The following is a 22,620-nucleotide window of genomic DNA, read 5'->3' on the forward strand; positions in this document are numbered from 1 at the left end:
ACCAGTGTGATTGTTTTTTTATATTGGTGCCAATAGGTTTTTTTTTTTCCTGTGAGGGCGAATGTGTTTTGCCCTGTGGGGATCTCATGGTGTGCCTTGGAAAATTTAAAATCTTATTTAGTGTGCCACAAGGTAAAAAAGGTTGAAAATCACTGCTATAGGGGTTGCGCCCAGTCATCAATGTCACTATTCGGGGCATGCCGTGTTGGGCTTCCCCTAAGCTCTCCATTTCATGCGCACGGCATCTCCACATGCGCACGGCACTGGGTCGACACTGGCACGCTGTTTTAGCAGGGCACTGGTAAAAGGACAAGGCATATTTTGCTCTTCTAAACCAGCCTAGCGTGAAGACTAGGTTAATAATTTACTTTCTCTAATGGACAAAACCGTGTACACTGCAGGTGGGGCAGATGTAGCATGTGCACAGAGCTCAATTTGGTTGGGGTGTGTTTAAACTGAAATCTAATTTGCAGTGTAAAAATAAGTCGGTGTTTACCCTGCACAGAAACAAAATAACTCGCCCAAATCTAAGGTGGGGTATACACCAGAACGATTAGGGCTCAATTCCATCAATCTGGATCCAATTCCGACCGATTGGATGTAGATTAGGCATGTTTAGATCCAATTCCAATCCAATGCGTGTCCCCGCTGTCATTTTACAGATCCTACCTGCTGCAGGTAGGATCTGTAAAAGATCCATTCAACTGGATACAGACTCAGATCGGATTGGGATCAGATTGGATGCAGATCGTGTGCTCCAACAGATCGTGCGACCATCACACAATCTGCTAACGATCTACTAACAATCTGGATCGTTCTGGTGTGTACCCCGCCTAACTCTCTGCACATGTTAAATTTGTCCCACCAGCAGTGCACATGGCTTGCCCAATAGAGCGAAAAAATGTGCTTTGGGCCTAATTCGGACTGCATGGCAATGTCCCTTGTGGATAAACAATTTTTTAGCATAATGCTTATCCACCACAGAACTTGAAGTAATATGGCCGGTTAGACTACTTGCTGAATTGCAGTGTGCGTTACAGATTTGTCTGTTTTAGACTTGTTTTGCACCCAAGTCCAGTTGAATGTAATAATATGGCTGTAATAACACTTGTCAGGATCCACTTCCGCAGGCAGTCTCATGGATTTTACTATAAAGTATAAAGGCAGATTCTTGCGTTAGTGTAGACCACTATATCAGGCCCTTAATATGTCCATTTGTTGTTTTCACTACTCTGCTGTCTGGCAATACAGTAAACATGGCATCTAGCCACCCTTTATCTTTAGTGCAAGAACATCACAAATAATTGTATCGATCCCTAGATGTTACAAAAGTCTTCATCCTTAATTTATTGTAAGAATTATGTTCTAAATGTATTTTATAATTTTTTGTAAAGGAGTCAAATGGGCCAACAGACAGCTATGCTGCGATTTCCCAAGTTGATCGTCTCCAAGCAGAACCAGAGAGCATCCGTAAATGGAGAGAGGAACAAAGAAGTCGATTAGAAGTTCTTGGTAAAAGAAGATCACTTATGATTACTAATCAAGTGTTAATTGTGCAGTAGGACTTCTGCATTGCTTTTAGTTACTGGACAGCAGAGAACGTGTGATAAAGACCACAACACTTGCCAAAGGCCATGCAAAAAAGCAATGATTTTGAAGGGGGTTTCTTTTTTATTTATGCTGTAGGTTTCTCTTGAGCATGTGGTACATCAGTCTAAAAGACGTGTAGTTGAATCTGCCTCAAAGTTTTCAGTGTCCTAATATGATTGGTGTGATCATGTCACTGGTTGCATACTTAACCCTTTACTGGAGCGTGTTTTTAAAAAAAAAAAAAACAACAACAACATTTGAACAACTTTTATTTGTCCTAAGTGATTGCATTTTCTCCTCCAAACAGATGCGAACTCTCGAAAACAAGAATCTGAATGGAAAGAGAAAGCTTCAAAGGAACTAGATGAGTGGTATTCCAGACAAGATGAGCTGTTACAGAAGACCAAATCAAATAATCGGTAAAATGAATCCATTTTGGCTTTGAAAATATTTAACAATTACTAATGAAACCAAGGTGCACCAGCTGTATGATTGGGGGGGGGGGGGAGAGAGAAGAGAAGAGAAAGGTGTTATCTATTTATATACTGTGTGTGTGTGTTTAATATTTCTCTAAAGCCATGCCAGTATTATCAAGCTTATCCAATTACTGATCTGAGCACCATTCATTTTAATACAACAGCTGATGATTTAAACTCTGAGTGTTTACAGAAAAAAACAACTTTGGTAAATGTGTACATTAGTGTAAAACACACCATTTAGAGCAGGGGTGGCCCCCTCCAGCTGGTTTTATAGGTTTTTTTTTTGTTTTTTTTACACTACACACCCAAATCGAACCATTTGATTATGAAATCATGAACAGGTGGACGATAATAAAGAAACCTTTAAAAGGAGTCAACATACCCATCCCATTGTGAGTACAGTACGCACCCTAGCCATTCCCCTCCTTTGAAATTGACACCGATGGTGTTCCTATAATAAACTTTTATACACGTGAGTTTACCTATTCTTATGTGAGTTTGGTACGAGACCCATCCTCCTTCCTTCCTCATTATCTTCACACCTTATACAAATTGTGGAAACTTACACTTCGTTTTGTATTTTTATTTCAAACACATTGACCACCAATGGACACTTCACTTACATCATGGAGTCAAGTGCCAGCAATATTGTTCCTTCTTCGCAAGTTCTAAAAAGGAGGTACTCCAGTGATCCTCCATCAATATTGAGGCTGCAAGGACTCAAAATTTCCGCCTTGGGACTTTCTGCTTTTTCCTCTTCTTTTTTTGCAAAAAATAATCAGTTTGGCTGGTTTATACCGTTCCGCTAATTTATTTATTTATTTATTTATTTATTTATTTATTTATTAGCAGTTTCTTATATAGCGCACACAGATTCCGCAGCGCTTTACAGAGAATATTTTGACCATTCACATCAGTCCCTGCCCCAGTGGAGCTTACAATCTATATTCCCTACCACATGTACACGCACACACAGACATTCTAGGGTTAATTTTGTTAGGAGCCAAATTAGCCTAGCAGTATATTTTTGGATTGTGGGAGGAAACCGGAGTACCCGGAGGAAACCCACGCAAGTACGGGGAGAATATACAAACTCCGCACAGTTAGGGCCATGGTGGGTATTGAACCCATGACCTCAGTGCTGTGAGGCAGTAATGCTAACCATTACACCATCCGTACTGCCCCTAATCCTTGTTGCTGAGTGCACTAGATTAAGTTCTGTTTACTGCATGTTGCAGTGCTATGCATTCTGTTAAGGTGCCCATACATGTTACAATTGTTGTATCCAATATCGCATCTCATCGAATCTCGGTTTTGAGATGAGATCTAGTACAAAAAGTATGTGCTGCACATACTTTTTGTACTAGATCTCATCGCAAAACCGAGATTCGATGAGATGCGATATTGTATACAATAATTGTAATGTGTATGGGCACCTTTTAGACCTTATGGACTGGCAGCTCAGATAAGCTTAAGGTAGGGATTCAGAAAAGAAAGAGGTAGACAATTGAATACATGTTGAGCCTCCTATATCCAAAATGCTTGGGACCAGAAGTATTTTACATATCTGATTTATCCGTATCTTGGAATATTTGCATACCCTAATGAGATTTTCGGGAAGGCATCCAAGTCTAAAGCAGGCCATACTCCTGTCCGATCTGGCCCCTTTTTCACCCGATTCTGACAGATCGGGCCAAGAAATCTGGTTAATAGTGGGCAAATCGTAGGTGTTTGGCATCTGATCCAATGCACATTCCTCTGCGCCTAGGAGTCAAAGATTGGACCTTCTTGCACATCCAACCTCAGAGGGACATACCCCGGGAAATGGGGAATGGATCATAAGAGGTATATCCCGGATATCTCAAGGGGGATTGGCTGTGACTTTTCCAGGGCAGAAGTAACAGTGGTGTATGGGATGCTTAAGATTCGAATGCATTTGCTTAATATACATACAGCCTGAAGGTCATTTTTGTACAATATTTTTATTTATTTGCATTAAACAAATAGGTACTTTTTTCCTAGCACGGCGCCCATCGCATAGTAGTGTTCCCTCTAGGAGTGACAGCGCGCAGGGGGCGGACCGGGCACGCCGACTTCACAGCTGGGGGCATGCCCGGGCCGCCACCGTCATGAAAGGGGCGTGCCCACCCCCTCCGAAGCGTGGAGTTGATACTAAATAGTGTGGCAAGCGAATGCGCAATACGAGCCCGAAGCGTGGCGAGCGGACGCGGAATACATGTAACGTAATCAGTGTCCCCTCGCGGGGCTCGCCACACTACAATCAACGCTGACGTGGATAGTGGGGGTATGAAAAGGTCGGAGAACACGTACAGCTGTCCCTCGCGGGCTCGCTACGCTCGCCACGCTTTGGGTTGGCGTTGATAGTGGGGGTGGCGTTGCCAATGGGGGTGCATTTAACATTGAATGCACCCATCAAGGTGCTTGTACATTTAAAAATCGCATTGCATGCCGCTATATTGCATGCAATGCGATGCGTTTGTATAAGATGTACTACGATCAAAAGATTGGGCGCCGTGCTAGGAAACAAGTACCAACAAATATTATGCACATTGGACCATCAGGAAACAAAGCTGTCAGTCTCATTGGCACTCCAAAAAAACTGTCTTTTGGTATTGTGTATTTTGACGTTTTATATGTGGGAAACTTTACCTGCATGATGTATGTGGTCATCGTCTGAGATAATGTTAATGTTTGTTTTTTTTGTTAGAAAACAATTCAGACCACCAATCCATTCTCTGCTAAAAGATATTTATTTTATTTCAGTGTATTTAAATTTCTTAATTTATTGCTAGTCATGCTTCGTGCCTTCTGAAATATAACACTCCATTAATTATCTATACATCTTGTGTTATCAGTTGTGGGTGTTGTGTTCTTGTTTCATATATGTTCTTACTAAAACACCTTTTTTTCTTTAACCTCGTTCAAGCTTATTAAATCTCTCTGATCTCTTTTCAATGCTCTCTCTCCTTCTTTTTTTTCTTGCCTGCTTGCCTTCTTTTTGGACTTGCTGTCTGTAGGGTGGCAGATGAAGCTTTCTACAAACAACCCTTCGCTGACATGATTGGTTATGTGTATGTTGCAATATTACTAATTCTACTTTGAGTACACATACCTTTTTACTTACCTTTTTATATTTGATATGTTTCAGGTGGTATAGATTTAAAGTTATGATTGTGGTGTGAATAAATATTGTGTAGATGAAAGTTTATTATGTTCTAAACCTAATATCATTTATTCCAACACACTCCTAAATCACACTTGGTACACAATGTAATTTTTACATTCTGTGCATATTTTAATGCTGGCTTAGCAGATATTTAGCAAGATTTACATGAACAAGCGTTGCTTACCAGACAGGAAAGGAAAATAGTTTACCCCTTTTAGATGTCTGTAAAACCTGTGTACATTAGTAATCGGCTGTACACGAGGCTTTTAGGATAGTGGGGGCTTGAATAATGTAGTATGCATCACTTCAGCAAGCCTGTAATATAGTCTGTGACTGTCTTGCTCACTCATATATAATTAAAAAAGTAAAAGGCAAGCTGTGTAATCTCTTCCAACTCACATTTGCAAAATTCAGCAAACTGCCCATCTCTGTATGGTTTCTGTACAGCAGTGGTGTCAAATACGTGGTCGTACATCTGTTGTGGAACTACACATCCCAGCATGCCCTACCACAGTCTTAGCAACCCATTATATAAAATCTGTGTCAGGGCATGCTGGGATGTGTAGTTCCACAACAGCTGGAGGGCCATGAGTTTGACACCACTGCTGTACAGTATATGCTTTCTCCCTTACAATCCCCATACACTAGTCCAACTTGTCTGATCTGATTTCCCTTGAACTTTCCCCAGCAGCTCCCCGGGAGGGTTTTCATCTGGTTTGGCACTTGATGTGCCATTTTTTAAATGCAATTTATCAATGGAATCTGATACATGGAAGGTGCTAAAAAGCACCCGCGATATGGGGCTGATTTTAATTTATCTTATGCGCTGCAAGTCCAACCTCCGACTCGCAGGAACACGCATCAGATCCGATGATATGATCTCGTCCCGCTAAATCCAAATCTGGTGAAAACAAGCCAAATTGGACTAGTGTATGGGTAGCCTCGGTATTATGAATGTACAGTAGCACATGCAATGGAGATTTAATCAAAATGATTCTTAGTGGTTTACTGAACTGTAACATAAAAAACTCAAATCAGCAGGAATAAGTTCAATGTTTTTTTGTGTAGTTATTTATTCCAACTAGAAAATTGGGTAGAGAGATGTTTGAGTCCTAGCTTATCTAAACTAAATATAGTCCTGTACTAGCATGGTGAACTGAATGCTGCTACAGACTTCCAGATGTGCTCTTCAGTTCTGTCCCAGGGCTATCTTCCAGTTTCCTACTACCTCAGGGATGTGGTCCTCCTTTTTTTTTTTTTTTTTTTTCTTTTCTTTAAATGCCCTTTGTATAGTGCAACTTATGTGCGATAAACCATCATATAATTTATAAAAAAAAAAAAAACATGGTAAAATATCGTGTACAAATTTGGGAATAAAGACTTAAGCCCCGTACACACGGGGGAGATATATTGCTCAGCAATATATTGCTCAGTTTCTCCTGTTCATCAGCGACCAGAGATGGCCACTGATGAAAGGGAACCTCTGCCGGGGTTCTGCAGAGGTAATCAGCTGGTTGCGGGGAACAAGCTCCTGCGACCAGCGACTACAACGGGGCTGAAAACAGGAGCGCGCACCATCACTGGCAATATGGTCGCCAGCGACCGTATTCCCCGCGATTTCACCCCATATCACTGCCGTGTGTACAATGCCGTGTGTATTCAATCATTGCCTTTTTTGTTTTGCAAAGATTATGAAGATTCATATTAAAACACATTGGTCAACCTTTTTTTTTTTTTAAACGGCATGGGCAAAAACGTCTGTGAATTCAACAAATTCAGCAGCAAATTCACCAATCCATTTGGGAGTGATTGAATAAGGAGCATCTACATTAAAATGTATTTATTTTTTTGCTGGTGAAAAATTTAAGCACGGCTTGATTACCCCTATAAATATCCACAAAAAAAAAATGTTTTTATGATTGAATTAAGTTAAGAACATTTATTTAAAACATAACTAACTTTAAGGGGGAATTTTTTTTTTAGAATATATTTTTCTTAAAGAAAAAGCCATTAAACATCATTGCCCAAAATAATGGTTCATTTTCCCAATGGAAACTTATTTTACAAATTAGGGCTGGAAAATACTTGTGCTTCCCTGGTGTTTTTTAGTCTTTTTATTTTATTTATTTATTTGTTGCTATTAGTATATAATTCTCTACAGGTAGGTGTGTGTGTGTGTGTGTGTGTGTGTGTGTGTATAAATAAAATCCTCCTTAATGCTCTTCCTCCACCTGCTTCCTTGAGTCATCAGTAATCAAGGCAAGTCTTGCCCATAATTCCCTCTGCCTGACTTCATCTCTCCTTTCTATAACAGTAATTTTTATCAAAATACATGCACTTGATAGATGTGTTTTTTGCTAGTAGCATATGACCGCTAATTTTAGGTGTGTGTTTATAAATAAGCTAATTATATTAACCCTATGATCACCTGGTAAACAAACACTTTTTGATGTAGCTCCAAAATAAATTTTGGCTGAATAAATATAGAGGGCCGTATTCAATGAGCCTAATTCGCCATGTTTTCTGGCGATTTTGTGCTATTTTCGTGCTGTACGGCGATTTTTTGACTAAAACGGTGAATCACCCTATTCAATGACCAGATGGCGAATACATTTCAAGGTTTTTTTCGCCATGATTCACCGAGTAGCAATCACTATCTTTTTATGGTGAAGTGGAATGTGAACTTTTAAAATAAAGTGTTTTTTACATTTGGTGTCAAAAAATCAGGAATTTTATTCTGAGGGGCATGCTATTTTTATTCATGTGCTTTAAGCACATGAATATATATTTAATTTTAAAAGAATTATTATTATTATTATTATTATTATTATTATAATTTTTTTTTTTTTTACACTAGCAGCCAGCACAAAACTTCTGGGGCAGGCAGGGAGACTTCCATCTCCCTGCCTGCCGCTGTCCTCGGGCTCCCTGCGGCATCCGCCGCAGGAGTTAAAATTCGCCGGTCAGGGGCAGTGAGCCCCTGTCTTGTTGAATACTGGAGCCGGCGAGGCTCCGGAACGCGGCGGGCAGTGGCAAATGTGCAGCGAATCCTAAACAGGATTCGCTGCACGTCGTCATTTTTTTTCATTGAATACTGCCCTTAGAGTGTTTGTCATCAATTGGGACAGGATTGATATTGTCTTGGTGACGTGTGACTTTGGCCTTTCTAGCAGTTGACTTATTTGTCGTTATTACCGGCATAAACTTGGGCAAATGCATAAAACCTATGTTGAAAGTCTGCTGTTATTTACCAGGCATAATGTAGCTTTTAGCAGCAATGGAAAGTGTGGGATTCAGAACAGTACAATTAAGGCTAAGTAATGTAAGTTCTGTTAGCTGAGTAAATTGCGTAATGTATGTCACAGGAAACGTATGCATAATTGGTTTACCTTGCTTTTGAATATTAAATAAAAGTAAGACTACCTTTTTAATGCAAGTCCATTTTTGTTTTACAATACATTTCAGGATATGTGATAGATGAGAGATACAGATAGTGCTGTACAATGTTTTATTACATTGTGTGTATATTTGAGTAACATGAAGGGGATCAGTATGTGAAACCAGGGGCTGGATAAGTATACATACCATCTCCTCCTACCAGCCTAACTGGCCCCTTCTTTCATGCCTAAAGTTAACTAGCTTTATACAGATACACTGGTATTCAGTATTTGACACTCCAGCTGCTGTGGGACTACACATCCCTGAATACCCTTCCACAGTTTTGCTGTTAGGGTATGCTAGAACTGTGTTGGGCATCCTGGGATGTGTAGTTCCATCTGGAGGACTGCATGTTGAATACCCCTGTATTAGAGGATCTGAGCAGGCCAAATGATGTGTTTCCATGTCACCTGAGCAACACACTCTTCCTGAACTCTAATGACAAACCATATCAATGTTTTACTTAGTGCTGTTATAAAATTAAATACCTTTTAAGTATTCTGTAGAAAATGTCAGTCAATTGTTATGCAAGAGAAACAGAAGCTGGGGTTAATAAATATTCAGTTTGGAGATTGGGAACACTGGTTTGAATTTTTGTGGTCCACCACCTATAGGGGATTATTCAGTGGTGCTGGATAGCTCACCATCAGAGTATTTTACAGAATCTCCTTCACTTGCCCTTTTCATCGAGGTGGAAATGGCGAGTGCAGTCGTCAAAACTGCGAAATGCAGCAGGCTCACTGAAAACCAGCCATCCTGGCCGCACAAAGCCCCTTGCTGCCGGCATTGAATACCGCCCATATTTGGTTACATATATTGATTAGTGACACAGTAACAGCCAATCTGTGCCTGTCATTTGGCTGGTGCTTTGCCACTCTCCCCTTTATCACTTAAGGCTATATACATATGGTCCATGGTCTGTTAGCTTGCAGTTTGCTGTCAATTTTTTGTTAAATTATTTGTGATCAGCTAAAATGTGTGCTGTTCCATGCAGAGGAAATGTGCTAACCCTTGCAAAAGACAGTGTTTTGCTATATTGTGACCTATAGAGAACATCGTGTCACCCATCTTATCCCAAATACTTGTATAGATGTGTCTTTTTATTTCGTTTTGGGAAACATCCCACAAAACTAACACTAACTTAAAGGAAATTGTTATCTTAAGTATTTAATGAATTAAGCCCCATACACAAGGAGAAGATAGTGAAATATATATATATATATATATATATATATATATATATATATATATATATATATATATATATATATATATATATATATACACATTTTTATATTCTCTCTCTATATCTATATCTCTGGCGCACTACCGTGCATCGTTAACGATTCCCTCCCTTGTCCAGCATGTTCAGGTCCTCATTAATAATGGCTCCCCCCGCCATCACTCGATTCGGAGCTGGCTGTGTATGCACTTGCTTATGCTGGCGCACACTGGGTTCTCTTCACCACCAATGTTGGCGGTGTCCCCTAGTGTGTATGTTGCTTTAAGCTAGGTACACACAGAAATATTTTTTTTGTCCTATCTCTCTGCAAATGTGTGGGAGCAAAAGACGATCAACCATTTGCTCCTAAATGCTAGAGAGCAGACCAGTTATTCCGACAAACTGCTCTAAACCAATTTATGTAAACCATTGTTTATCTGTTTTCCAGTGTGTATCCAGCTTTAGGCTTGCCCCCACACATTTATTACCAGTCACTTATATAGCGCACACATATCCTGCAGCGCTTTTACAGAGAATAGTGGAACACTCACATCAGTCCCTGCCCCAGTGGAGCTTACAATCTATATTTCCTACCACATGTACACGCACACACATTCATTTAACCTACCAGTATATGTTTGTATTGTAGGATGACATCTGAGTACCCACACAAGTACAGGGAAAATATACAAACTCCATACTACAGTTGAGGCCATGACTGGAATCAAACCCATGACCTCAGTGCTGTGAGGCAGTAATGCTAACCATTACACCGCCCATGCGGCACACGTGCAGTTTTGTGTGATGGACCTGATGCAGAATAAGTTTGTGGTGCATGAGGATGTGACCATCTGTTTGAGACCAGAGTTGAGGCTGTAGGGGAATCTGGGGAGTAACTAGCTTGTAGTATATTTGACAACACTTAGATTAAGGGCTTGCTGTCACAATTTACTACATGACCTTAGAAAGACTGTTGGAGTGGTGATTAGGAGGCTTTCAGCAGGTAAAGCTCCAAATCCTGTTGCAATATAGCCATAAATTGTAAAAAAAAAAAAAAAAAAAGCTAAAGCGGTTTGTGCCCTGAACTTGTCTGCACTTTATAGCATGATAGAAGTAGGTTATTTTATGCAGTCTAGACTTCTTTGCATGCAAGTAACTTATGTAGGTGGTTGAGCTGACATGTCAATTTATATATGGGTTATTACTAACGCTGCTTTCAGACCGCAAAACTGGCTTTGACCAGGTATTTTAAAACGTTTCTAAAAACGGGTCTGCCAGCTACAACCCCTTTCACACGCATGTCTAAACAGTATTTCAATGCAGTTTTTGTCCCTTCACAACACTGAACCCGTTTTAACCCATAGAAAACAGTGGATGAAAAAAAAAATGGTTCTGAAACGGGTAGGACCCTGCTTTATTACCGTTTAGAAATACCAGTTCAATAGAACCGGTAAATTCACACGGCACCTTTCAGACTGCACAAATTACCGTTTAAAAATGGAAAATAACTGGTAAATAGTGCGGTCTGAAAGGGGCATGAGTAGTGCATTCTTCGCAAACCTCTGTTTTTCTGCAGGCTGATATTACATACTTCCTTTCTTTCAAGATCGTCTTAGCACTTTATTATTTGAAATGTTTTTTTTTAGCCCTGGAGTAAATTCCATTTAATGAGGGCCATTAGGTAGCAAATTGCACAACTCTACTGTAACTACTAGTAAGTAGTTGCATATCCTCTTTTGTTGAGGTTAAATAATGAAAATATTTAGTTACTCTGGGTATTATGTGCTCTATATGCAATGTATCAATTAGTGACCATTAGTCATTGGATGTATATATTTTCTACATATCATAAACAAATACTTGATCCCTTTTTAAATGCAATGTAAGCTGTTTGGTGCTGTGGGAGTGTGTGAATGTGTGCTATTTATCCTTGTATGTACTGTACATATGTGATTGGCCAACTGTAAGTAGTCTGGGATATCATTAGTGTAGCTGGGTGATTATCTTATCATGTATACTGTAGTCGCCTTCAAATCTCATATATATATATATATATATATATATATATATATATATATATATATATATATATGTCTGTCTGGGATTGGTGGTATTTTCAGACCAATATACAGTGTGACCTGAAACCATTAGAGCTACAATGAACGTATTAGCCATTACCATTCCAGGCTTTGGGGCATTGGGCACCTTTATCATATCCTGCCCCGCTTCAGTTGTGACACAAATATACTTGGTTGTACAGGTAAATTGCAGTACACAGCCAGCTTCCAAGGTTTATAGTCCCCCTACTCTGGTATATGGGAGACGGGGAGTTTTGTTTTTTGTTAGGGGGATTGTTCATGTGTAGGATGGCTTCTATTCTTTGTCAGTCAGTATAGTAAACCTATTTATTTGCTGTCCCAGCTGGGTATTATCTGAATGTTTTTAAGGCGTATTTTTGGGATTGCAGTGACTTCTAGCATAAATATGGAATAGTGTACAGTTGTATTCTCAGCTGCCACCTTGTGAAAACATTGTTACCATGTTCAGGTTACAATAATTCATGATAATTCATCAATGGTTTAAATAAGGGCTCATTTTTATGTTATATTTTTTTTAATTTATTTATGGTTCTCATTCCTTTTGACTTTGAAAATGTGTGTTTGTAGTATAGTGTGTACATCGGGCCAAATCAGAGATGTTTGACGTCCAATGCGCAGTCCTGTCCGGACCTGCTGGCCATCCAACCTCTGACTTTGCCCTCCTCCTGCCGACAGGGGTCGGGGTTGCGACGACGGAATCTGTTGCGCTATATAAGAAACTGTAAATAAATAAATGTGAAAGGACAGCATGAGATGTGTTTAGGGGGGGGGGGGGGGGGGGCAGTTGGGTGGCCCATACACTGCTGCTATACATCACAGCAGTGTATGGGTACCTTTTTACTTTAGTCCAAACCTGGTTGCTACCTGGGTTGGATTCCTGGGTCACTGAAACCCTTTTTTCCACTGAGCCATGACATATCCTGAGTGCTGGCTGCAGTGGAAAGGGGGTATTAATGTTGCAGTCTGTAATACATGAGAAACTGTCCAAGCTCTGCTTCTTACGGTAATTTATATCCGTTTTGAAACCACATTTATATACATTAGACTTCTTTCATTTTCTCTAGATGGTCCGGTTATTTGGGGGTGATTTTTACTTGGGTTTAATTAACAGAATATTGCGCATTGTTTTAACTGATATATATTCAATATGCAAAAGAGAAAATATGCATGTAAGTATTTAAAAATGTCATATAGGTAACATTATCTGATTTTTGATGAATGTTGTCAGCTTAGTATGTACAGATAAGGCGCAGTAGCATTATAATTTCAATTGAACCTTCTGGTCCTTTTTTTTTTTTTTTTGTCACACATTCCTATTAACATTTAATGTGTAGGCTATATCTAGAAAGATGAATAAAACATTAGCTACAGAGAATTGTATTACATAGCTAAATTAATATAATAGATTAATTCTTAGAAGGGAGTGCAGGTATGTTTATAATTGGCTGTCCTATTAATTCATCCAACATTCACGGTTTTCTTCAGGCTAATAGTCTAATGATGTAATTCACTATATTGTCTCCTGGTTACAGATAGATTAGCATAGTCCCTGTGTTTCTAGCATATCTACTTTGATATCAACATCTGAGCATCTGTTGTGAAATGTATTGCTATGGGGTGTATTCATGAAGCAGTGAAAAGAGTGGAGAAGTGCACCAGTGGATGGTTGCCATGGCAACCAGTCAGCTGCTACGTATAATTTTGTAGAATGTACTTGGTAAATTTTGCATTCAAAGCTGACTGGTTGCCATGAGCAACTTCTCCATTCTTTGTATGGCTTCATTAATAGACCTGTTTTTATAAACTCCAATTGTAAAGTACCAAGCACAGTGCTTTCTTTGTAATTAGAGGAAATGCCATGTATAATTCTTTTAAACACGGTTTATGGCACATATGTAGTATTTTTTTTTTGTATTCTATTCAGCTTCTGTTATACATGCAATAAAAAGATGGATTCAGTTGCAAAATAGCTACAAGATTAATGAACTTATGATTTATTTCACGGTCCTCAGCACTTGTATAGACATTAAGCTGGGTACGCACTGGCCAATGTATCAGGCTTTTAAGTGAATTGCCAATATATGGTGAGCCCATTGGCGGGTGTGTGCATGATGGACAGACCACTTGCTGCAAGGACTGGTTGAGACTGATCTCTCAACTGGGCAGGGAAATTTAAATGCCCGCCCAATTGTGACCTCACATGGAGGGGGGGGTGTAATGCGTAAGTGTACGTATTTCACTAACGTCCTTGATGGGATACTGGGAATGGTCTTAAGACATTGGGTATTAGAGGGTATCCGCAGGAGACAGGCACATCTATAACTTTGAAGCTGGGTGTACTGGCTCCTCCCCTCTGATTCCCCTCCCAGGAACCAGTTTAGAAAAATGTGCCCTCAGGAGAGGATGCACACTGCTGGAGCTCCAGAGAGTTTGTCTTCAGTTTATTTTCTTTTATTATTTTGGGGTTACTGTGTTGGACTTCACAGTATCCCTGCTTCGTGGGAGTCAGTTGAGGAGGGTTCAGCTGCAGGCCTCTTAAGGTACCGAGCTGTCCCTGCTGCAGGACCACTGTCCTGAGAGGGTGTTTGTACTCACGGGCATTGCGCTGCAGTGATACTCACCCCCAGCATGCCGCACACTCCTGACACAGTCCGAAGACGTCTGTAGTGAGTAGAAACCGGGGTTCCCACAGTGGGGTACCCCGGCGCATTGTGCGGCAAGATGGCGGCGGCGGCAGACGCGGTACCCTGCACAGGGGCTGCGCAGACCCCCCGTCACAGACTGGCTGCGGGTGACAGTCCCTGGGCTACCAGGGCAGATCCCACCTCAAAACGCTGTTCAGTGTAAAGGGCGCCATTAAAACTGACAGCCAGCGCCAGTATAAAGATCAGTGAAGCCCCTGCGCCATCACAGGGGGGCGGGGCTTCAGCGGAGCGAGGCCAGAGCTCTGAGCGCGCATACACTACTTCCTGCTTCTCCCTGGGCGCCATTACAGCCTACAGATCACTCCTCAGCGGTGAGGTGTTGGACAGAGGAAATCTGCAGAAAACAGCAAGTGTATTTAGCGCTAAAATCGCTTATTTGATCACACTGTTCTGTGTTTATGCGTGTTACCAACTCCTAAATAGGAGTTCAGGTTGTACAGGGTGTGCTGGTCTCCTCAGTGTAATCTGAGCGCTCCCCCACGTGCTTGTTAAGCTACACACTTCCAGTGATAGAGCTCACACATATATAGCTGCTATACACTGCACATTGATATATATATATATTTTATTTCATTGTGATTGTGGTGTGTTTGTGGAACAAAGGTTACTTATTCCCCCAACATGGTGAGGAAGTTAACCTGTCTCATTTGCAGCAGCAAGTTTGTGCCTAAGTCCACCTCACAGATTACCTGTGAGGAATGTATGTCCACTCAAACGAGTGGGGCAGGGGTTTCACAGATCAGTGGTACTCCTCAATCAGACTCACAAGAGCCTGAGTGGGCGGCAGGCATTAAAACTATGCTGCAGGCAGTGTCAACTCAATTGGCTGCAAATACAGTGCAGACCAAACAGGTGCAGCAAGACTTAACAGTTCTAGCCGCACGGGTGGATAATATGAATACCACCACGGGCCAGTCACGGAAGCGTGCTGCGACCGCCATGTTGCCTGATTCAGATGATGATCTGCAGGCGGGTGACGACACAGATGATAATGTGGACGACGGGGCTCTGATCCCTGATTCACAGTCATCTCTTAGAGGCCCTGAACCTCTTATTACAGCAATAAGAGAAGTGTTAGACCTTCCCTTAGCAGACATGCAGGAAGGTGATCCGTTTTTTGGGTCCCAAAGGAAACAGCAAATTGTTTATCCTGAACAAGTTGACCTTGATGAGACGTTTAAGGAGACTTGGAAACAACCTGAAAAGCGTTTCCAACTTTCTAAAAGGTTCAAGTCAAATTTTCCCTTTGATCCCGCCACTAGAGCGGTGTGGGAAGAGCCTCCGGTTGTGGATGCGTCAGTGTCCAGACTGTCCAAGAAGGTGGTTCTCCCCGTTCCAGGGGCAGCAACACTAAAGGATAGTACAGACAAAAAACTGGATACTACCCTTAAGTCCATGTACACAGCGAGTGGGGCGTCTCAGAGACCTGTCCTCGCCAGTTGTTGGATGGCTAAGTCCATTTATACATGGGCTTCTCAAATCCAGGAAGGCATGCTGGCCGATATGTCAATGGCGCAGGTCGGAGAGAGACTTCGCCATATCCAGGATACTGCAAAGATCCTGTGTGACACACAAAAGGAGCTTGGAGCTATAAATGCTCGCTCTTCCGCAATGGCGGTTTCGGGCCGCAGGGCTCTCTGGTTAAGACAATGGGTAGCTGATCCAGAGTCAAAGCGTAGTGTGGAGAGTTTGCCTTTTAAGGGAGAAAAGTTGTTTGGTAGCGAACTTGACGACCTGATATCCAAGGCTACAGCCGGCAAGTCGACTTTTCTGCCGACAGCTTCCACTCACGCAAAACGTCCCTTTCAGGGGCATGCTTCCCAGTCCTTTCGGGCGTCTCAGTCCTTTCGGCCTTCCAGGCCCAGGCAGAGGGCGAGAGGCTCCAGCTCGGCCGCCAGAGGGGGCCGCGGTAGGTTCAGAAAGCCCGCCAGCACAGGATCTCAGGATCGTGCCGCTAATGCCGCCGCCTCTAAGCCTGCAGCATGACTCGGGTTCCGGCCCTGGAGTCACTTGCGAGGTGGGGGGTCGCCTGTCAGTTTTCAGCCACGTGTGGTCAGTCTCTCACCTGGATTCCTGGGTGAGGGATCTTATTACCAACGGCTACAGGTTGGAATTCGAGAAACCTCCCCCTCACAGGTTCTTCAAATCAGGTCTGCCGGCCCTACAGGCAGATCGGGTGAACCTGCAACAGGCTATACAACGCCTGCTGACGTCACAGGTTATCACACCTGTCCCATTGGAGGAACAAGGAAGGGGTTACTACTCCAATCTGTTCCTCGTGCCGAAGCCGGATGGCTCGGTACGCCCCATTTTAAATTTAAAGTCACTAAACCCGTTCTTAAGGGTTTACAAATTCAAGATGGAGTCCCTCCGGGCAGTAATAGCAACCCTGGAGGAGGGAGAGTTCTTAGCATCGCTGGATGTGAAGGACGCCTACCTCCACATACCAATTTGGGGTCCACACCAGGCTTTCCTGAGGTTTGCGGTAAAAGATCTGCACTTTCAGTTCAGAGCGCTGCCATTCGGCCTGTCATCAGCGCCGCGTGTGTTCACGAAGGTGATGGCAGAGATGATGGTACTACTCAGGAGGTCGGGTGTCAACATTATCCCCTACCTGGACGACTTGCTGATCAAAGCAAGGTCGGAGCAGGTCCTGCTGCAGGATATAGCAAAAACCAGGCAGGTTTTATCCGAGCATGGGTGGATCCTAAATATCCCCAAGTCCTTCCTGACGCCGTCGCGTCGTATCCTCTTTCTAGGAATGTTCCTAGATACAGAGTTGAAGCAGATTTTCCTCCCTCGGGAGAAGATGGAAGCCATACAATCCCTGGTGATGGTGATTTTGGCAAAGCCTCAGGTGTCGGTTCACCAATGCATCCAGCTATTGGGCAGGATGGTAGCCACCTTCGAGGCCATTCAGTTCGGACGCTTTCACACCAGGGTGTTCCAACTGGATCTGTTGGCAAAATGGTCGGGCTCCCATCTCCTGATGTACAAGAGGATTTCTCTGTCGCATCAGTCCCGGCAGTCCCTTCTATGGTGGACCCAGGAGTCGAACCTGCTTGCGGGTCGGAGATTTGGCATCCAGGATTGGGTGCGACTCACAACAGATGCGAGTCTGCAAGGATGGGGTGCTGTGACCATGGACAGAACCTTTCAAGGTCAGTGGACTCGGTGGGAAGCGAGACTCCACATCAATATACTGGAGCTGAGAGCTGTATACTATGCAGTGTTACAAGCCCAGGATCTCCTCCAAGGTCGGGCGCTCCAGATACAGTCCGACAATGCCACAACTGTGGCCTACATAAATCGCCAGGGAGGCACGAAAAGCAGGACTTGCATGAAGGAAGCTTCCAAGATCCTGGCTTGGGCGGAATTGTACGTGGTGGCTCTGTCGGCCATCTTTATCCCGGGTGTGGACAATTGGGAGGCGGACTTTCTGAGCCGTCACGCCCTCCACCCCGGGGAATGGAGCCTGAACTCGCAGGTGTTTGCAGCAATTGTGGACCGTTGGGGCCAGCCATCGATAGATCTGATGGCATCCCGGTTAAACCACAAGGTCCCCAGGTATTGCACAAGGACCAGGGATCCCTGCGCAGTGGCAATAGACGCCCTGACAATTCCATGGGTGTTTCCCTTGGTGTACCTGTTTCCACCCATACCACTGCTGACAAGAGTTCTAAAAAGGGTTCGAAGTCAGGGAGTGGAAGCCATTCTTGTGGCTCCGGACTGGCCAAGAAGGGCTTGGTTCTCGGACCTACAGAGCCTGCTGATCGAGGATCCTTGGCCTCTGCCTCTAAGGAGAGATCTTCTCACACAGGGCCCTTGCGTCTTCCAAGATTTAGGGCGGCTACGTTTGTCGGCGTGGAGGCTGAGCGGAAAATTTTAGCTCAGAAGGGTCTGCATTCGTCAGTTATCACCACGATGATTCAGGCCAGAAAGCCGGTGACAAACACGCACTACTACAAGATCTGGAGAAAGTACGTGGGTTGGTGTGAGGAACAGAAGGTTCCCCCTGCAAAATTCAACCTAAATAGGTTGTTGTGCTTCTTACAAGCGGGATTGGATTTGGGTCTTCGTCTGGGCTCACTAAAAGTACAGATTTCGGCCCTGTCCATATTCTTCCAAAGAAAATTGGCTGTCATCCCGGAAGTACAGACCTTCCTTCAGGGAGTGCTTCACATCCAGCCTCCCTTTGTACCTCCTACACCTCCTTGGAGTTTGGACGTTGTTCTAAACTTCCTTCAATCCTCCTGGTTTGAACCATTGGAGTCAATTGAGTTGAGGTATATCACCTGGAAGGCAGTGGTCCTTTTGGCCCTAGCCTCGGCTAGGAGAGTGTCTGAATTGGGAGCCCTTTCCTGTAAAAGTCCTTATCTGATTTTCCACTCAGATCGAGCGGAGTTGAGAACAAACCCGCGTTTTCTTCCCAAGGTGATTTCTTCCTTTCACCTAAATCAGCCAATTGTGGTCCCGTCTGCATCTGGTTCGCCGGATATTCCGGTATCCCTGGATGTGGTGCGTGTCTTGCGTGTGTATGTCCAGAGGACGTTAAGAATCAGGAAGACAGATTGTCTATTTATTCTGTATGACGCACAAAAGAAGGGACACCCTGCATCTAAGCAGTCCATTGCTAGATGGATTAGGACTACAATCCAACAAGCCTATGTGACGGCAGGCATGCCGACTCCTCCGGTTTTAAAGGCTCATTCCACCAGATCGGTGGGCGCATCCTGGGCGGCTGCTCGGGGTGTGTCAGCTCTGCAACTCTGTAGAGCTGCTACATGGTCGGGGCAACACACCTTTGTAAAATTTTACAAGTTTGATGCCTTGGCCCAAGAAGATACCCAGTTTGGGCAGGCAGTACTGCAGCAGTCTCCGCACGTACCCTCCCTTTCTGGAAGCTTTGGGACATCCCCAATGTCTTAAGACCATTCCCAGTATCCCATCAAGGACGTTAGTGAAAATAGGAATTTAATACCTACCGGTAATTCCTTTTCACGTAGTCCTTATGGGATACTGGGCGCCCGCCCCGTGCGGGGGTCTGGCTGCAGCCTATTCTGCTGTTTAAGTTCAGAAGTTCACCTTATGGTCTTCTGGTTCAAAGGTCTAGTTCAGTGACCTTGTTAAAGAAAATCCACCCAGTTGGTGGTATTATAGTTGTTTATTGTTTTGTATGAATGCGGGTGTGCTGGCATAAATCTCACCACACTATTCACACTTATGTTTACATAGGTGACATATATGTTATTCCTCTCATATGTACATTCTCCTTCGGGCACAGTTTTTCCATTAACTGGTTCCTGGGAGGGGAATCAGAGGAGAGGAGCCAGTACACCCAGCTTCAAAGTTATAGATGTGCCTGTCTCCTGCGGATACCCTCTAATACCCAATGTCTTAAGACCATTCCCAGTATCCCATAAGGACTACGTGAAAAGGAATTACTGGTAGGTATTAAATTCCTATTTTACCACTCTCCAGGACGATCCGTTGGCCAGGAGTGTACCCAGCATTAGACCACTAAATTGATTTTGTATAATGCCTGTTTTAGTCTCCCTTACGTTTGTGTGCTGCACCCTAATAGAACAGTTTTTATAATAATTTATTAGAACTTAAAGAAAATATTAGAACCCCTGCAGATTCTTGGCATATAGGGCCTTATTCGAGTTCACTCTTTCTGGCAAAATCCTTTTTAGACGGACAAAACCACGTGCACTGCAGGGGGGGGCAGATGTAAAATGTGCAGAGAGAATTAGATTTGGGTGAGTTTTATTTTGTTTCTGTGCAGGGTAAATACTGGCTGCTTTATTTTTACACTGCAATATAGATCTCACTTTGAAGTAAAACCCCACCAAAATCTAACTCTCTCTGCACATGTTACATCTGCCCCCCTGCAGTGCACATCTAAGAAAGATTTTGTTAGAAATTGTGAACTAGAATAAGGCCCATAGTGCTCTACATAACATAACTGCATTGCACTTTTCCTCTGATTGTATCACCAGAAATGCAATGATCACTGCCTTACTGGTGACTACAGTGGGGGCTTCAGAAGCCATTCACGTTACACGTAAACATAAGATTTCAGAAATACAGGAGAATTTTTTTTTTCATATGACTAGCTAGCTTAGAATTTTAGAATGTGAGATGAATAGTGTAATTTGGAATTCTGTCAAATTAGTATTACCTATCCATTGTTACCAGAGACCAAACCCAGAGCCATTAGTTGGCACGGTCACAATTTCCACTTGGCATCAATAAGGCTTTATAGACATAAATATGTACTGTGTGTGTGTGTGTGTGTGTGTGTGTGTGTGTGTGTGTGTATGTATATATGTATATGTATATATATATATATATATATATATATATATATATATATATATATATATATATATATATATATATATATATATATATATATATATATATATATATATATATATATATACTACAGATAGATACCATAGGTATTCTCATAATCTCGTTGCCCAGGGACTAGCTGTGATGTAAATTAAGTTGATAACATACTAAATGAGTCTTGGCTATGGTGCACCTAACCAATTACAGAGGGGCGCTAAATATAGGCCAGTATACTGTGGCTGCACTACTGATTTCTTGTACATGTTTACTCTTAAAGTATACAGATGTTGGGATTGAGTGGTGGATCCTTGATCATTCTAGACTCCTCACAATAACACAGAACTTCCCAATTGAAGCATCTTCCCTGCCTTTAGTCTGTATGTGTGTGTTTAATGCCATCAAAGCCTTTCATTGTTGTGATCTACTGCAGAACCATGCATCTTCTTGAATAGAGGTGAAGTGGATGTACAGTATTTGTTTAGAATCCCCCTACAAAAGAATGAATCTTCTATGCTTTAACTTTCCTCTTAACTGCTAATACAGTTTTCTCGAGCAATTATTGTCACCTAAAGTGTAAAACCAAGTTTCCACAGCATGTCCGCTTAATACCATAAGGCATGTCCTGCTTGTCATCGACATTAAATCATTTTCATTTTCTATATCTGACTTAAACTTTTTTCTTCTTGTTTTTATTTCTTCTCTTCACCTATAAGCACAAACATAAACCATCCTTGCTACAGCCTAGAACAGTTAAGTAAAATCTTCTCACTGCCCCCTTAACCTGTCTGTCCCATGGTTAGTGCTAGTGTCGTAGTGATCTGTCTGCAATCATGTTATGTACTCAAATATACCCACCCCACCCCACGTCCAGATGTACTCACAACTTGCCTTGAAATATCATCCTTTTTTCTTTTTATTTGTTTGCTTTTCCAGTTTATCTACATGTTGCTTTTGTTTTTAGCCTGTTTTGTTGTCATGAACACAAATGATTACGGTTTGGTGGCTATTGTAATAGAGGGGGATTTTGGTGGAGGTACTGGTAATAACCAGCTTCTCTCTGCATGAGCTGGGACATGTCTAATTCTGTGGTGAGGCTTTAGAAATGTATGCACTGTAATAACCCTGCTGGATTAGTGACATGCAAACCTTTTTTTATTCTAATCTCTATAATGAATGGTCATCTACTAAATGTAGTTCTGCTAATCTGCTCTACTTGGATGCATTAAGCTTACTTTTATGCTAGCTATGTTTCTGTACAAAAGCTTGCTGTAGTATGCTATGAAGTTCTGGAAAACGAAATAGATGCTTGTAGGTGGTGTGTTTTTAAAAGCAGTCCTTTTTCTAGCTTAGCTATGTCATAGTAGTAGGCTTGTGATATTATACTGGAAAATGATAGGCAATCTTTATTCAATCACTACACGGGGACAGATATAAAGATTACATTTTTAAGGAACACATACAAAGCACTTAGCATCTCATTGAAAAGGTAAATGCATAGAAATGGGTGTTATATAACTATACTTTTGGGGGGCAGATGTAG

At 42.3% G+C, this 22,620-nt stretch overlaps 1 protein-coding gene across 4 annotated transcripts in view; it reads left to right on the forward strand.

Annotated features, from left to right (window-relative positions):
- CLTA (clathrin light chain A) overlaps positions 1–22,620 on the forward strand; it is a 31,702-nt gene that overhangs the window by 8,065 nt on the left and 1,017 nt on the right. The window contains exons 3-6 of one of the 4 annotated variants that reach the window (XM_083179901.1): positions 1,395–1,512; positions 1,898–2,009; positions 5,108–5,161; positions 21,794–21,829. In XM_083179901.1, coding sequence (XP_083036027.1) covers positions 1,395–1,512; positions 1,898–2,009; positions 5,108–5,161; positions 21,794–21,829 — 320 coding nt within the window. The remainder of the gene's footprint in view (positions 1–1,394; positions 1,513–1,897; positions 2,010–5,107; positions 5,162–21,793; positions 21,830–22,620) is intronic. The other 3 variants (XM_083179909.1, XM_083179917.1, XM_083179924.1) reach the window with 3 other exon arrangements.

Source organism: Crinia signifera, chromosome 1, assembly GCF_055691185.1.
Source record: "Crinia signifera chromosome 1, ASM5569118v1, whole genome shotgun sequence".
In the NCBI taxonomy this organism is placed as follows: Eukaryota; Metazoa; Chordata; class Amphibia; order Anura; family Myobatrachidae; genus Crinia; species Crinia signifera.